At 38.6% G+C, this 18,751-nt stretch overlaps 2 protein-coding genes across 2 annotated transcripts; one reads left to right on the top strand and one right to left on the bottom strand.

Annotated features, from left to right (window-relative positions):
* Window positions 1-5,281: 5,281 nt before the first annotated feature.
* Window positions 5,282-6,131, top strand: LOC115567007 (hepcidin-like). Its single transcript, XM_030393123.1, has 3 exons — window positions 5,282-5,480; window positions 5,585-5,662; window positions 5,793-6,131. Exons 1-3 carry the CDS (start codon window positions 5,394-5,396, stop codon window positions 5,880-5,882), a joined length of 255 nt encoding a protein of 84 aa, XP_030248983.1. The 5' UTR covers window positions 5,282-5,393; the 3' UTR covers window positions 5,883-6,131.
* Window positions 6,132-9,123: 2,992 nt separating this feature from the next.
* On the bottom strand, window positions 9,124-15,643 carry LOC115567190 (uncharacterized). Its single transcript, XM_030393540.1, has 6 exons — window positions 15,382-15,643; window positions 15,200-15,277; window positions 14,991-15,074; window positions 9,750-9,902; window positions 9,568-9,645; window positions 9,124-9,442 (listed from the first exon to the last, which is right to left on the bottom strand). Exons 1-6 carry the CDS (start codon window positions 15,466-15,468, stop codon window positions 9,353-9,355), a joined length of 570 nt encoding a protein of 189 aa, XP_030249400.1. The 5' UTR covers window positions 15,469-15,643; the 3' UTR covers window positions 9,124-9,352.
* Between the last annotated feature and the right edge of the window lie 3,108 nt (window positions 15,644-18,751).

Raw genomic sequence — 18,751 nt, forward strand, 5'->3', positions numbered from 1 at the left:
TGCGACAATGTCCTTTGGGAGGTGTACATAGGTGTGTCACTGCAGGGTGGTGCTCCCATTGGGCCATTCCCTCTGTAAAAAATTAACAAATCACCTACTGGAAACTGCATTGTATTAATCTGTCTAAAATGTCAAGACATGATGATTACTACTATCATGTCATGTTCATGTGATTGATGTATTAACCGGAAACACAGCCCAGAATGACAGTAACAATATTGCAGCTGAGTTATAAGAAAATAAAGGCATTAGTAAAGTCTGCTGTTATTGTATTTACTAGTTGTAGCGGGGTTCTACTTTAAACTCCTCAAAAACGGAAAAACGATGGCGTAGTTGATATAGGAAACATACATTTTAATTACCTCAACCTCCACAATGCAGCAGTGCAAATATTTACAAAAGTGAAAATAACAAACATACTGTACAAAAGAAACAAAACAAAAGCTGAGCAATACCATTAACCTCTGTCTCAGTTGTTACCTTCCTCTGTAACCATAGCAATACTGGTACCAAGGGAAAAATGGCCTTCTTTTAAACCAAAAGCCCCTCCCCTGGGCGTATCCACTTTCACATAATTAATCAAATTAATACCAGGCAGAGGAAACATCTACAGGCTGTTAAACATGAGAGAGTTTTTTCACACTCATTTTACCCTGTCAGCTAAACATTTCTTCATACCGTGTCTCACTCTTTTTAAGGGCGGAAATGGTTTCGCCCCCGTTTTACCTGCATGGCCAAAGACAAGGTGCGTTTCATCCATTTGTGAGTGTGTGCTGATTGTGTGTATGTATGTATCCAGGAAACAGTAAGACAAACACGTGTGCACCCTTGATCACGCTACTAAACAGTTAAGGGAATGAATTACGGGATGTCTTTAACTCCGACGTGAACAGGACAGAGAGCTGTGTCGGGCGGGTGTTTGTGCTTGTGTGTGTTTGTGTTTGTGTGTGTCGGAGAGCCGTGTGTCGGGCGGGTGTGCGTGTGTGCGCACGTGTGTGTGCTGCTTGCAGCCAGCGACACTACGGAGCTGTGTTTGTGTGTGTGTGCGTGTGTCCTCCTCCCCCAAGATGCTCTAGTAGGTCCCATCAGAGCCGGCCCTGGGCATCACAGTATAGGGGCGCCATCATCCGCAGGGGGCGCCGAAAACGGGTGGAGGATGGATGGATAGATAGATAGATAGATAGATAGATAGATAGATAAAGTGTGTAAATATTTTTTTTTCCCAGTGCCATTACTACTATTATTTCGAAATATTATGAAGCCCACAGCAACATAACGTCATAGCAAAGACTATTAAATAACGCAGCTTTTTCTGGGTCCTGGCTCGGTGCACTGTACCTGTCCTCTGTGAGGGGGGCGCGTCGAGAGGCGAGCTGCCCGAATCTGACCGGAGTGAGACCCCAAGACCCAGAGAGAGATTTACTGATACTGTAGCAGAATCACAAGGTCCAAAAGACTGAAACCATCCGGCACCAAGTGAAGGAAAAGAAGGAAAGAAGAGGAAGACGTGAAGAAGATCCAGGTATAGTAACGTCAGTGTGATGAAGTGAATGAAATTAATAGTTTAATGATCGTTGTTGGAGCAGAGTGTTAGCTTGCTAGCTTACTACGGATTGCAGCATCGTTTAATAATCAATAAATAGCTGAGTCGACGTGTTTTAATGTAACTCCACCTTAAATTCATCAGGGACATTTGGAAAGTTAACACTAGGCCTGTTCAGGTGTTATTTTACTTACTTTATTAATTTATTTTGTATGTCAGTTAAAATGCTTTTAGTTTTACATCCCCTTTGTAATAGCGTAGTTGTAAGCCTTTGGTTTATTGTGTCACAGTTTGTTTGTTAAAGTTTACGTCAGTGTTAAAGTGCAATTAAAGTGTATTACTGTTAATACTCCACACCTTAGCTCTCCCATATCATTCATTCATATATATATATATATATCTATATATATATATATATATATATATATATATATATATATATATATATATATATATATATGCACTTCACTGCTTTTTGCTCTCTGGATAGACTGAATTGCTTTGCAATGACAATAAAGTTAAATGAATCTCATCACATTTTCATTATTAGTCTATATAAGTCTTATGTATAGCACGCATCAAGCATCTTTTTTTATTATTAAAATGTAACATACAGTGATCACACATACTTCTCTTCTCTCTTCAGATGCACTTTTAAAATCAGGTGCTCCTGTCCCTCTACCTACGCACAGCAGAGTGACATCAGGACTAAACAGACCTGCTGACAGGCCATCCCTTCTAACTGACAAAGTAAGATGAGAGTTAGTTCACAGAGGACCAGTACAAATAAAAAAGCGGTCACACATTTCCCAAAAACAAAGATGGGAGAGTGTCAACATGACTTTTGTAACAGAGTCTTAATCAATGGGGAAAAAATCAAAAGAAGCTGGCTGATGTACTCAAACAGAAATGATAGCTTGCACTGCTTCTGCAGCTAAATGTTTTCTCCAAAAGAGTACAGACTTAATAAGGAAGGACTATAGGACTGGAAAAATGCAAGCCACTTGATGAAGTTTCATGAGGATAGCCGGGAGCACAATTCCCACATGGCAACATGGAAGGAGTTGGAGGTTTTATTTGGTGTGATATTTTTGACTTAAAATAGATAAAATCTTGAATACATACATGCATTTTCTGTGTTAGTGTATAAAAATTGATTGTGAAATTGACTGCAATGCAAGGGGGCGCCGGCTAAGATCTTGCCTAGGGCACCAAATGATTCAGGGCCGGCACTGCGGTTCTGTGGTGATGGCCATTTGGATGAAAGGCAGGACATAAAAGTAATGAATGGTAGATGAAGCCATCTCGAGCTAACAAGTCAACTCGCGCCTGTGCAGAGGGGAAGTGTGCGTGCGCTGGACCAGAGTAGTTTGGTTTTAGAACAATCATTACTCATCATTTCAGAAATTTTGGTGGTGTTACATTTGTAGATTTTATGGGACATACTGATTGACTTGTTCACTTGATGCAAATCAGAGTAGTTAAAATGGTTAGTGAGTGTCTTTTGGCAGTTCTGAATTGGAACGAACTGTTCTGCACAATGAGCAAGGGATTTTTAAGCTTACAGAATTCCACATGAGTAATTGAATATATTGTCCCCCCCCTCCCCCTTTTAACAATTTTAATGATTTTATACAAATGCACAATCATTTAATGTCTTAAAAACAAGATATATATATATAAAAAACTCTCTCGCAGAGAGAGGGAAGGTCTGTTGACTATCAGCAGCCTTCTTTACAGTAGCATTGTATATATATATATATATATATATATATATATATATATATATGTATATATATATATATATATATATATAGATAAAGAAGGCTGCTGATAGTCAACAGACCTTCCCTCTCTCTGCGAGAGAGGAGCTACACTCACCTCAAAGCCACAAAAGCTTTGAGGTGAGTGTTCTGCCAGATGTGGGGACACCACCAGTAAGGAATCACATTATTTCTATATGAATGACAATGTACAGCCTTGAGACATTTGGACTTGTATTTATTCAGTAGAGCTGACAGAATATGGCACCCAAGACATTTTTTTAGTGAATTGTTGATATGTGCAGCAATATATGTAAGGGATAATGCCCGACGAGGTGTCCATAAACAGGAGTTAATGGACGACACGGAGGCCTTCGCGAAGTCCATTAACTCCTGTTTATGGACACCTCGAAGGGCATTATCCCGCTTATACCATGGTCACTTGCCAAAGAAAAGAAATTCAGACCATTCATTTACATTTTCATGCGTTTTACAATCAAAATATAAAGTTTTTCACAAGCCATAACTTAGTTTCCCTGGTAACACCTGAGGGTTTGACTAATACCTGGAACAATCATTACTCTCCCGTAAGGTTCTTATGCAACGGAGACATTGTTCACTCCTCCAGTAAATAGGACGGATCATAGATACGACTTGGCAACGGGAGACATTCTAGTCCGCTCAGCCATGAGCCAGAAAGCTAACGTTATGCTAGCAAGATTCAAAGTCAATTACATTGCATACGTTTGACAGACAGTAAATATAATTTGACAGTATGCTAGCTAACACGATTAGCTAACTATCCAGTCATGTCATTGTCCCCAAATCAATAGCAAGATTTTCACGAACAAATGACCCGCTGTGTGTAACGTTACTGTGGCCGCAGCCTGAAGCAGAGAGTTGAACAGCGAACGGGATGTGAGATTATTCGCGTATCAGTAAATTTAGAGGGGAAGTGAATTTTCTGCAGCTTATGCGTTACAGTCGCCACCCTGTGGCGTTCAGAGTATAAGACACTGAAGGACTGACGGACTGCACTCAGTACTGGAAATATAAAATTCAGATTTGATATGCCAGGTAGCACATTAATTTTACAGCGGTAAACAGTCAATTTGACTGGAACTACTTAGTAGGTGTCCATATATCAGGGGTTAATGGACACCCTGCAGCCAATCAGAATCAAGTATTCCCCCAGACCATGGTATATATATATATATATATATATATATATATATACATATATGTATATATATATATATATATATATATATATATATATATATATATATGTATATATATATATGTATATATATATATATATATATATATATATATATATATATACACATAGATATAGCCAATAAAGTCTCCTATAAATAACGGACAAATGAGGAGGATACATTTCCATTTAAAAATGATATTTCCTTATCTTTTACTTGCAAATTCCATCCTGCCTGTCCCCCACACCCATGGAAAACCTTGCCCAAGCAGGTCGTAAACAACCCGGTCTCATACAATTGATCAGCCGAGGTTAAAGAATAGTCCAAATAATAAGATGCAAGCCTCAGGGTCTGGTAAATCAGTATAAAAAACACTCTTCCCTGCAGCCAAAATTTTGGTGGTGTTACATTTGTAGATTTTATGGGACATACTGATTGACTCGCTCACTTGATGCAAATCAGAGTAGTTTAAATGGTTAATGAGTGTCAGTTGGCTGTTTTGAATTGGAACGAAATGTACTGCGCAATGAGTAAGGGATTTTTGAGCTTACATAATTCCACATAAGTAATTGAATGTATTGTCCCCGCCTAACAGTTTTAATGATTTTATACAAATGCACAATCATTTAATGTCTTAAAAACAAGATGTATATATATATAAAGCAAAGCAAAGCAATGCCACCGAAGTGCCTGTGTGTGTGTGTGTGTGTGTGTGTGTGTGTGTGTGTGTGTGTGTGTGAGAGACTATAAATACCGGCACACTTTACAAAGTCAACCATCAGACAGGAGAAGAAGTGAAAGGAGCTGACGAGAGTCACCAAAAGAATCAAAGGACTGAACAAGTTGAAGCAGTGGAAGCCTCCTAAGATGAAGACATTCAGTGTTGCAGTTGCAGTGGCCGTCGTGCTCACCTTTATTTGCCTTCAGGAGAGCTCTGCTGTCCCATTCACTGAGGTAAGAACTTGACTTCAGTCATTTCATTTGCTTATTAGCTTTAAATATTTTGTCAAAAAGCTGAAATGTGGCTCCTGATGTAAATGTGCACAATTCATCGACAGGTGCAAGAGCTGGAGGAGCCAATGAGCAGTGACGGTCCAGTAGCTGCATTTGAAGACATGTCAGAGGACACCTGGAAGGTTTGTTCAATGAACTGAATGAGCTGAGACAAATACACTGAGAAGGAGAGAAAGTGAACAGAGTGAGAGATGATGCTGAAGATGAACACTTTGCTCATGTCTTTAATTTGCTCATTTCTCTTTCTCACAGATGCTGTATAAGAGCAGGCGCAGGCGCTGTCGCTTTTGCTGCGGTTGCTGTCCTGACACGACTGGATGTAATGTCTGCTGCAGGTTCTAAGGATTCCTGCTGCAGCCTGGGATTCACACAGCAACCACTAAATCTTCATTTGTTAAGATTTTATATTCTTAAACACATTTCCAGCTTTCAATTGTGGTTATAAATAATCTCAGGATGTTCCTGGATTTGGTCATGCTGCAAAGAATGTGTGCTCACTGATGTGACTGTATCATCCTCATATTTTAAGAACCGTCATATGCTAAAGTGTGTGATCAATAAAGTTCAGTGGTTCTATAATGAAAGGAAAAAGTGTATGAACTGATTTGTTGCCATTTTGCTTCCACAATACTCTCCACAGTTTCTACACAAGTACTCTCAAAACTAAAGTAGTGACAATTTATATACAGATATGATTTTGGATTCAGGAAGTGATTAATTCCCTGAAAAATTTGTCACATTAAATGTGTATCACAAACAATTCTGAAAGGTATATTACAGAAATAGGGTATTTAAAATTTGTCATCAGCTGTAGGCCTGTAATCCAACAGTCACTCATGCTACTGTTTACTGACACAGACCTGATATGAAGTGAGGGGTTTTGGTTATTGTGCAAGAAATTTGGGGAGACTGAAGTGACTGAATGAACTTCCTTTTATCTGTCTGTTGTTTCAATATTCAGTCCTGGACAATCTCAAGGTGTTCAAATGACGACAACATAAACATTAAATATATTTATCAAAAGGCCTAGTTGGGTGCTTTTGTTGAAAATGTGGATTATTATAATCATGGTACAGGAATTCATGTCAGAGTGTTTAAAGAGCATCATACACAGATCGGGCATAACATTATGACCAGCTGCCTAATATTGCACGTCTTACAGATTCTAGATCAGATTGAGATCTTGGGAATTTGGAGGCTCGGTCAACAACTTGGGCCCTTTATTGTGTATCTTGAGATTTTCCTGAGCAGTGTTTGCTGTGTGTCAGGGCACATTGTCCTGCTGGGAGGCCACTGCCATCGGGTAGTGTTGTTGTGATGAGGGGGTGTACTTAGTCCACAATAGTGTTTGGATTGCTGGTGCATGTCAAGTGGCATTCACATGAAATCCAGCACCCAAGGTGTCCCAGCAGAACATCGCATTATGATGAGATGATCAATGTTATTCACGTCACCTGTCAGTGGTTTTAATTTTCTGGCTGATCGGTGTATATGACTCTGATCTATGAACAGTTACAAATGCTAAGAAATCAGGATTTTATTACAATAATGCTCAACAAGCATATCTGCCGTCTAAAAGGCTGATAACAACCAAAAATGTCTATCATGTGTGATTTCTTTAGAGCTCTTTCATTCACTTAATCGATTTTAAGAGTTTTTGTCCTTTGCTCATTAACCCCTTCTTTTTCCCCTCAGCAGCTCCAACCCCTGTCTGTTTTATACTTATTATGGTGATTGTTTAAAATAAAACCTTTTAACTTACTCACGTCTCGTCCTGTCAGTAACAAGCCTGTGTCCTTTTTTTATTTCCCAACCTATCGGAGAGGTTAAAAGATGTCTTTGGGTTGAAAGTCCCCATGTGGTGTTGTTTGACATCCCCCTGAATTTTCCCCCGTTAGTGCCACCTCGCCACATCGTGGTCTGGACCAAAGTAGCAGCCTGCAGGTGTGAAAACAATCTTAGTCAGTGTCCGTGTCAGACAGGTCAGTGGTGTTTTACTGAACTCAACACAACTGTGTCATGTTCTTGTATTAGATATAATATCATTTTTACAAATGATATGGATTATTGTCACTAATTTACTGTATTTTATCTCACGCCACAATAATACCTCTATTTACTGTGTGCACATTGTATCCCTGCTGGGTTTCTGAGAGTGCTGAAGTGTAGAAAAGTTTTTGAGTGTTGTGAAAGCAGTGCAGCACAAATGACTTCATACACTTTCACCTTATTGTCACTTGGACCACTGTTGCCTCATCACTGACAGCACCTACAGTACAGCAGCTGCTTTTAGGCACAGGCTTGCATCACTCTCTGAGGAATGCTAAGCTATGAAATGGAAACTCTTCAGCAACAGAAATTCTCTGTTTTCTGTGTTCTCTGTTTTCTTGTCTGGTCAGTGGTGTTTTACTGAACTCAACACAACTCAGTTTAAAATGACTGAATTTACAATAATCTTGAATTGTCAGCAGCACCTGTTGATTATTGTTAACTTATTTTTCCCTTTACACTAAGATATCATAAGACCATCCAGTAGTATAAAAAACATATTCAACAACAAATAGTGCAAAATGTCGTAAGCACTGTGTGCAGTTCACAGTGAGACGGTCAAAGGCCATTTCAGTCTTTCCAACTAAAATGTCTCACTTCAAGTCACACCAGTGTCAACAAACATGAAAATAAGCCTGAATATATAGCTGACTTCCTTTTTTCTTACTGTCATAGAGCATCAGACTAAGTATTTCTTAAAACTACAATTTGAACTATTTCATTATGTTTAGTCATAATAAACACTCTTTGAAGAAAAAGCCTAAATCTTTAATTCCAAAATTGACTTTGTTTTTCATGCCTGGTATTTATTTGGCGTCAAAAGTAAATTATTGCTGTAAGGGAAACATTATATGTTGGCTGGCTTGATGGGATGGAAATACTGATGGAACACAAGTCAAATCTTTTAGTTTTACTCAAATGAGTTAAACTGGATTTTGCCAGATGTAAACCATTAACCCTAGTTAGGCCTCGGATTTGAACCATAATCTACTGTGGAACCGATTTTGAACCGCAGCTTACTGCTGCGGCTAACTTATTAACACCTTGATAGAACTGTAAGTCTAAGCACAACAGAGTAACAATGCTTTTGTTTTTCTCTCTTGGAGCAAAGTAGCAGCCTGCAGGTGTGAAAACACTCTTAGTTACTGCCTGGAGCAGTTAGAGATTTCTATCAGTCAAAACATCCACTGTTAAAACTACTCTCCTGGTTTTAAGTGATATAAACTATTATACAAAGGTTAGACTTTCTGACAAAACACCACACAATCATTTCTGTATAGTGTAATATGTGTGTCTGTTCATATGATTTGCTGTAGATGGAAACTGCACTGTGGCCTCAGTGGTTGTTTTTTGGTTTGGTTGGATTTTGTATGAGAAAAGATGTTTTTCACAAATATGATACAGGTCTCATGTTACTGATTTACTGTATTCTATCTCATACCACAGCAATACCTCTATTTACTGTGTGTACATTGTGCCTCGCCTAGAAAATGTGAAGAATGCTGTGAAAGAAAAATGACTCCATACACTTTCATTAAAATAGGACCAATCAACTTTACTGATCACACATGAAAATTTTTTTTTTTTTAAATTAGGATGATACATCAGTTAGCACACATTATCTGCAGCATGATCAAATCCAGAAACATCCTCATATATTTGCAACCACTAAGGAAATTTGGAAAGCTGCTTTTAAAAAAAAAAATACTTGAAATAGAATATTTAGTGGTTGTTGTGTGAATCCCAGGCTGCAGCAGGAATCCTCAGAACCTGCAGCAGAGACCACATCCTCTCATGCGAGGACAGCAACGGCAGCAAAAGCGACACTTCCAGCGCCTGCTGCCATACCCCATCTGTGTGAAAGAGAAAAGATGTGAGCAAGGTGTAGTCTGTCTTTCTATGGAGTGTATTAAGGCACTTTGAAGGGAAAACACAACCAGTTCATTGTGAATGAGCTCATTCAGTTCATTGAACAAACCTTCCAGGAGTCCTCTGGCATCTCTTTATATGCAGCAATTGGACCGTCATTGCTCATTGGCTCCTCCAGCTCTTGGACCTGTCAATGAATTGTGCACATTTACATCAGGAGCCACATTTCAGCTTTTAGACAAAACATTTACAGTTTATAAGCAAATTAAATGATTGAAGTCAAGTTTTTACCTCAGTGAATGAGACAGCAGAGCTCTCCTGAAGGCAAATAAAGGTGAGCACGATGGCCACTGCAACTGCAACACTGAATGTCTTCATCTTAGGAGGCTTCCACTGCTTCAACTTGTTCAGCCCTTTGATTCTTTTGGCGACTCTCGTCAGCTCCTTTCACTTCTTCTCCTGTCTGATGGTTGACTTTGTAAAGTGTGCTGGTATTTATAGTCACTTGGACCACTGTTGCCTCATCACTGACAGCACCTACAGTACAGCAGCTGCCTCTAGGCACAGGCTTACATCACTCTGAGGGATGCTGAGGATGAGAATGGGGAACTCCTCAACAGTCGGATTGGAACTTCTCTATTTTTGTTTGTCTGTACCACATACCAATCACTAACAGTGTTGGGAGTAACTCCTTACAAAAGTAATGCAATTACTGTAATGCATTACTTTTTGCTGTAACGCAGTAATGTAAGGCATTACAAAATAAAAAAAAGGTAATATTTTACTCGGTACAAATCTCAGTAACATGCGTTACAATGCATTTTAAACCAAACATTTTGGGATGCAGGGCCGGTTTCTGCCCCATGAACAGATTTAGGCTACATTGAAAATTAATGTGTGTGTTTCAAAAACTTTCAATACAATGTAGATGCATTATTGGAATGAGTATATGTGTGTGTTTCAAAAACTTTCAATACAATGTAGATGCATTATTGGAATATGTACTGTCCCTGATACATAGAGGAAGGTGGGACATGTCCATGCATCATGCATGTTTAATCACATCAAGAGGACATAAGCTTTTAGAAAATGCTTTCCCTTATATTAATAGAGACCAAGGTGTTGACATACAAAAAGTTTTGACACATATTGATTTTTCAATGTAAATCTTCTCATGGGACTGAAACAGGTAGTGCACCCCAAATGTTTCAATTTTAACATTGCAATTCATGTCCAGCATGGCCAGCCCTTTCAAAAACTGTTGTTTTCAGTGTTGGTGGTTGTGAATGTAGGGTAGCCTACATTTTAAGGCTCTTTAGCTAATGTTTGTTTATTGCATTTGGGCCTCTAGCTTAAAAGTAATGCAATAGTAGTGTAATGCCTTATAATTCAAAGACATTAATATTGTAATGTAACAAATTACTTTGAAATGACAGTAACAAGTAATAAATACATGCATTGCGTGTTTGAAGTAACTTGCCCAACACTGATCACTAACAGTCTTACCTCTCACTTGTTTGCTCAGAAGTACAGCTCCATCGCAGAGAATACGTTTATACGTGTTCTGTACTTTCAACAAAGTTTCACTTACAAACAATAAAGAATACACACAACGATCAATATTAAAATAACAGTATATTTAGCAAATGCTTAAATTTTTTCTACAAAACTGCACAGAGTTAATATAAAGTTAAATCATCAAAAATACAGACTGGTATATAAATAAATGACAGTGACATAATAATCTCAGTTGTCAACAAACATCTATTCATTATTATTTGCATGTTCTCCTTTTTCACTTAAACTCAAGAGACTATCCGTTGGTGTAAAAACCCTCTCAAACAACTTACAGTTGAGATGAAGTAATCACGGTGTGTAGTTAGTGTAACAGAGTTAAGTCAGAACTTGAGTCTTTCCAAATATCTTGTGCAGGAACCTGAACTATACACCTTCTGCTGAACCCGTGTCAACAGCAGCTGAAGGATCCACATCTGTTTGAATATACAGCAGAGTCCGTACTTAAAGAAATGGTACAGAGTGTGTTAATGTCACAGTGCATCACCTTCAGTATCTCTTAAAACTACAATTCTAAATGTTTTCATTACATAAAGGTAGAATAAACACGTCATTTTGTTTTAAGAAAATACCTTGATGTTTAATTAAAAAGGAACTTTGCCGTAACAATGAATAACACACACAACAATAAACATTAAAATAATCGCTAACATTTTTGGATGTTTCCCAGCAAGCTGTACAATTAGCAATAGCAGTAAGAAGATGGTCATATTTTGTCTTCTTGAAGCTAAACATAAAATTGCACTGTCATGGAAGTCTATTCACAGACCAAGCAAGTGAGTCTGGGTTGAGGGGCTACTGCAGTGCCTTGCCCTAGAGAGACTTACGTTATCAAAGGGAAATATAACACTTGTGTAAATATTTGGGGCTCATTTATGGAATTTCTGGAGGAGGATGATTTCATTACAGCTTTGTAGTCTACTGTTTTTATTCTTATTTCTATATTTTTTATATTTTTAATTAATTTTTTTATTTTTCCTTATTTTATCAATATTATTATGAAATACGGGAGCATTCTGTTTGTGGGGTACAATCTGTGTCCATCTGTGCACGTACGCGATGTCACTCCTTATTGTTATTCTTTTCTTTTCCTTATATGCCATGATGAGAACCAGTCAGTTACCGAACCAGCAAAATATGCCACTAGTATCTACATATCTGGAATTTCTTCAAATGCCTTTTTGTACTTATTGATGTGCCTTGTTCTGTTTTGTGTCTTTGTACTGTAATCATAAAGACAATAAAAACATTGTTAAAAAAAATAATAGAATAATCGCTAACAGTTAAAAACTGTTATTTTACAATAAAGAAACTCAGCTGCAATCTACATGCTGATAACAAAGAGCAAGGTGGAGTTGTATTAGGTTGGCATCAAATTCATCATAAAATCTATTCAGTTAGCAGACCTCTGACTTTTTTATAATATCATTGTCTTTATTTATATTCATGTAACAAAGTTTAGAATCTTTCATGATGCTGTGTTTCTGGCATTGATCTATCAATAATTGATATGTCAGGACATCAGTAATATTAGTACAGTAAAGTTATGACATAACAAAATCAGCTGTTATTTTAATATTGTTTGTTCGTCATTACGTACGTACGTAATTAAAACTTTGTCGAAAGTACACAATAAGTATAAAAATATACTCCTTGTTTTTCTCTCTTGGACCAAAGTAGCAGCCTGCAGGTGTGAAAACACTCTTAGCTACCGCCTGGAGCAGTTAGGGATTTCTATCTATATATCTGGTTTTAGGTGATCTAAACTATTTCACAAAGGTTAGACTTTCAGACAAAGCACCACACAATCATCTGTGTATAGTGTAATATGTGTGTCTGTTCATGTGTTCTGCTGTAGATGCAAACTGCACTGTGGCCTCAGTGGTTGGTAAGATCCCTGCAGGCAGGTCAGTGGTGTTTTACTGAACTCATTTGATTGTGTATGGTGTTCATGTTCATCAACACAACTGTGAAATGATTTTGTATTAGTAAATACAGTTTTTACAGATAATACGGATTCATGTCACCACAATAATACCTCTGTTTACTGTGTGTAAATTTTATCCCTGCTGTATTTCTGAGAGTACTGAAGTCTAGAAAATGTGTAGAATGTTGTGAAAGCAGTGCAGCACAAATGACTTCATACACTTTCACCTTATTGTCACTTGGACCACTGTTGTCAGTCATCACTGACAGCACCTACAGTATAGCAGCTGCTTTTAGGCACAGGTTTGCATCACTCTCTGAGGGATGCTGTGGATATGAAATAGAAACTCGTCAACAAAAGGAATTCTCCATTTTCTGTCTGTTCCACATATCAATCACTGATATTTTGACCTCTTACTGGTTTGCTTAGAAGTACAATTCTGTCATTGAGTATATGTTTATACTGATTCTGTACTTCCAACAACGTTTCAGTTACAGATAATGAACAACAAACACAACGATCAACATTGAAATAACAGCAGATTTAGCAAATGCTTTAATTTTTTAATTCATCTGCAATAGTTTTACTGGTGTTACCGATAATGAACAGATTGGCAGTTGATTGTTAATAGACCAGTGTCTATACAAAACAATTTAAACACGCTGGAATATACATAAATGACAGTGAAATAACAATCTCAATTGTCAACAAACATCTATTCGTTATTATTTGCACATTCTCCTTGTCCACCTAAACTTCAAGAGACTATCTGTTGGTGTAAAAACCTTTTCGAACAACTTACATTTGAGATGAAGTAATCACTGGTGTAACAGAGGTAAGTCAAAACTTGAGTCTTTCCAAATATCTTGTGCAGGAACCTGACCCCTTCATCTTATGCCAAACAAATGTCAACAGCAGCTAAAGGATCCACATGTGTTTGAATTTATGGCAGAGTCTGTATTTAAAAAAATGCTACAGAGTGTGTTAATGTCACACACGACTGTTGCACTTTATATTATTTCTGTAGATAAACCTGCATTCTGTACATAAACCCGCACCTTATGTTTCACTTACCTCAACATTTAATTTTGTTTAAATCGATATTTTTATTTGTATTTTATTTCACAACTTCCTAAGCATTTAATTGTGTGTAGTATTCTATTGTAAGAAACATTCTATTTTTTTGTTTTAGATGCATATTGTATACAGTACTTTATTGTTTCTCATTGGCTCTATATTTGCACTTATATTATAATTGTATTTATACTGAATGTACCTGCTGCTAAAATGACAAGTTATCTATCTATCTATCTATCTATCTATCTATCTATCTATCTATCTATCTATCTACCAAAGTAGCAGCCTGCAGGTGTGAAAACACTCTTAGTTACTGCCTGGAGCAGTTAGAGATTTCATACAAAGGTTAGACTTTCAGACAAAACACCACACAATCATCTCTGTGTAGTGTAATATGTGTGTCTGTTCTTATGTTCTGCTGTAGATGGAAACTGCACTGTGGCCTCAGTGGTTGGTAAGATCACTGCAGGCAGGTCAGTGGTGTTTTACTGAACTCATTTCATTGTGAGTGGTGTTCATGTTTATCAACACAACTCTGACATGATTTTGTATTAGAAAAGATGTTTTTCACAAATATAATACAGTCTCATGTTACTGATTTACTGTATTTTATCTCATACCACAACAATACCCATATTTACTGTGTGTACACTGTATCTCTTCTGTGTTTCTGAGAGTGCTGAAATGTAGAAAATGTGAAGAATAGATAGACGGCAAAAAAATGACTCTATACAATTTCATTAAGATAGAATCAACTTTACTGATCACACATGAAGGAGGATGATACATCAGTGAGCACACATTATCTGCAGCATGACCAAATCCAGAAACATCCTCAGATATTTACAACCACTAAGGAAATTTGGAAAACTGCTTTTTTAAAAAAAAAAAAAAAAAAAAAAAGAATTAGTGGTTGTTGTGTGAATCCCAGGCTGCAGCAGGAATCCTCAGAACCTGCAGCAGAGACCACATCCTCTCATGCGAGGACAGCAACGGCAGCAAAAGCGACACTTCCAGCGCCTGCTGCCATACCCCATCTGTGTGAAAGAGAAAAGACGTGAGCAAGGTGTAGTCTATCTATCTATGGAGTATATTAAGGCACTTTGAAGGGAAAACAAAACCACTTCAGTGTGAATGAGCTCATTCAGTTCATTGCACAAACCTTCCAGGACTCTTCTGGCATCTCTTTATATGCAGCAACTGCACCATCACTGCTCATTGGCTCCTCCAGGTCTTGCACCTGTCAATGAATTGTGCACATTTACATCAGGAGCCACATTTCAACTTTTAGACTAAACATTTACAGCTAATAAGCAAATGAAATGACTGAAGTGAAGTTTTTACCTCAGTGAATGAGACAGCAGAGCTCTCCTGAAGGCAAATAAAGGTGAGCACGATGGCCACTGCAACTGCAACACTGAATGTCTTCATCTTAGGAGGCTTCCACTGCTTTAACTTGTTCAGTCCTTTGATTCTTTTGGTGACTCTCGTCAGCTCCTTTCACTTCTTCTCCTGTCTGATGGTTGACTTTGTAAAGTGTGCTGGTATTTATAGTCACTTGGACCACTGTTGCCTCATCACTGACAGCACCTACAGTACAGCAGCTGCCTCCAGGCACAGGCTTACATCACTCTTTGAGGGATGCTGAGGATGAGAATGGGGAACTCCTCAACAGTCAGATTGGAACTTCTCTATTTTTGTTTGTCTGTACCACGTACCAATCATTGATATTTTTAACTCTTATTGGTTTGCTCAGAAGTACAATTCTGTCACAGAGTATGTTTATACTGATTCTATACTTCCAACAAAGTTTCAGTTTCAGACAATGAACAACAAACACAACGATCAACATTGAAATAACAGCAGATTTTGCAAATACTTTAATTATTTACTCAAACTGCAGTTGTGTTCCTGGTGTGATCAATACTTAACAGATCAATCACATAAACACAACATACTGAAAAAGTAACCCTCATGACTCACGGTTTCAGTTGTTAATAGATGAGTGTCGACACAAAAGAATTTAAACACAATGGAATATACACAAATGACAGTGACATAATACTCTCAGTTGTCTATTTATTATTATTTACATGTTCTCCTTTTTCACTTAAACCACAAGAGACTATCTGTTGGTGTAAAAAACCTTTTCAAGCAACTTACAGTTGAGATGAAGTAATCACTGTGTGTAGTTAGCGTAACAGAGCGTAACAGAACTTTAGTATTTCCAAATTTCTTGCGCATGAACCTGAACCCTTCACCTTCTGCTGAATCCGTGTCAACAGCAGGCGAAGGATCCACATCTGTTTGAATATACAGTAAAGAAATAGTACAGAGTGTGTTAATGTCACAGTGCGTCACTTTCAGTAGCTCTTAAAACTACAATTCTAACTTTTTCATTACATCAAGGCAGAATAAACACGTCATTTTGTTTTAAGCAAATACCTTGATGTTTAATTAAAAAGGAACTTTGCGGTAACAGTGAAGAACACACACACCAATCAGAATCTCTCTATAAAAGCGAGTAACCTCGGTCTGTCTGTGTGTGTGTGTGTGTGTGTGTGTGTGTGTATTCCTCAAATATCTCTGCGGATCAGGATCAGACTGACCTGAGAGTTTCAACATGGCTGCTGCGTGGTTCAAGGGTGTGCTATTTCGCATTTGTTTGGACTGCAATGATACCGTTAATAAATTATTTCATAAATGCTTCACAAATTCCACGAGCATTGTCCACCGGAGCCACCACAGTCACGTGCGCACCAGAGCCAATCACTGCACACCGTAGCCACGCGCACACCAGAGCCAATCACTGCAGAGCCCACCACGACCCCCCGCCTTTAGAAACAAGCAGACTTATACCTGCAGCGGCGCAAGCTGGACCGGGATTTTGCCGGCGGTTCGGTCCCGTTCTGTTCTGTGCATCTAAACTGACTGTTGTGGATTAATGAGACTAAAAGAGTCCGGATCGAGTCTGTTCGGGTCTGAGGAGATCCGGAGACGCGCGGACAACAAAGTGGAATCAGATCTGTGGATGTTCGTGTGTAGCTAGCGGCTAGCTACACAGCCCACCTCCCAATCGAGGCGATGGACCGGACTCACCGGCACGTCCAAAACCGGACTTTGGGTAAATAATGTCCGCCACGCTTTTTCGCGAACATCGCCGTCACGTTTGTTTTGTGTCTGGTGCAGAAGAAACGGTAAAAACGGGCTTTTGTCACGAAAGTGTCCAAGCAGCAAGTTTGGTTGTTGAGGAACAGGAAGTTGTGGGAGGGATGTAAGCAGATGAATGACAGGCAACGACGGTCGGTGTGTAGACAGCGATACAGAGAGTTGAGAGATTTGTGACATTTAGCGTGTTTGGAGTGTGTAGTTAGTGTGTTATGTAGTGTTTAGTGTGTAGTGTAGTCGTTTTTTTGTTTAACCCTTTAGGCGCCAGAGTCGCAAATTTGCGACACACCGCGGTACTGAACAAAACAGCTGTTTTCTCCCAATAGAGTGTTACATGTCGTTCATACTCCCCACCACTAGTTGGCAGACATCCTATACTTAGACCTTAGCTAATAAAAACGTATTGCTTCAATGCAAAATGTTCGAGGAAGTCCCATGCAAACTGTGGGGTGAGAGAGCGGAGACAGTGCGCCAGGAAGCCATTTTGCTGAAGGGGTATTGCTGGATTCAGAAGTTATTGAGACGAAATAAACGACAATGGCATGCAAAAAGTTGACACTTAGGGAAGTGATTGAGCTCCTATTCGGTGATTCTGATTCTGAAGTGGAAAATCTAGCTTTGGGAGATGACGGTCGGTTGATTAGTGAGCTTGCTAGTCGCGGTGCGTCTTTGCATAGCAATGGCAGTGCCGCGCAGAGCGAGGAAAACGCACAAGCACTAACACACGATCCTTTGCCCAATAGGTGGGAATGGAAATGATACACGAACTCGTAGTATCAGTAGGGAAGCGAATGGATGTGGTAGAAGTAGCGGTGGAGGTGAGAATTAGAGTTAGTGTTCACTCTTTCCACCGCGACGGTCACGTAGCCTCCATCCGCGGCAGCGGTGCAGCTATGCGCCGCAGCAGTGTTCACGAAGCACAAAGCACACACGAGTCCAGCTCTTCTCACAACACTAGAGGAGATAGCAGGGGGAGACGTGGGCAAAGTGTTCGTAGAAAGGCTGATGGGTGTCGTAGGGGCAACAGGGGAAGGCAGAACAGGGCTGGAAATGATGATGATGATAATGGTAATGGTGGCTGGGCTTACTTGAGAGATGAAGTATATGGATAAAGCCCTTTGATGAGCAAATTGGATATCGTGGTGACATAAAACTAAGCAATGATTCAAGGTCTATAGTTTTTTTGTCCCCCTTTCTGACTGATGATTTCTGGTATCTTATAACAATGGAGACACAATGCTCATCAGTATTTAGGCTGACATGAACTAATTCCAAGTTCACGGTTTCATGAATGGTATGATGGTATGATGTAAATGTGTATATAAATGTGTGTATATATATATATATATATATATATATATATATATATATATATATATATATATATATATATATATAGTTCTTATTGTCTCTATGCCTTGCAATGAGAGGCTCCACACTCTACAAATATTACAAACTCTGGATAGATGGGCACAGATAAGGCCTCTGCAGCTAAAAGACGCCTACTGTTATTATTATCATATAATAATAATAATAATAATAATAA

The sequence above is a fragment of the Sparus aurata genome, chromosome 17 (assembly GCF_900880675.1).
Source record: "Sparus aurata chromosome 17, fSpaAur1.1, whole genome shotgun sequence".
Taxonomy (NCBI): domain Eukaryota; kingdom Metazoa; phylum Chordata; class Actinopteri; order Spariformes; family Sparidae; genus Sparus; species Sparus aurata.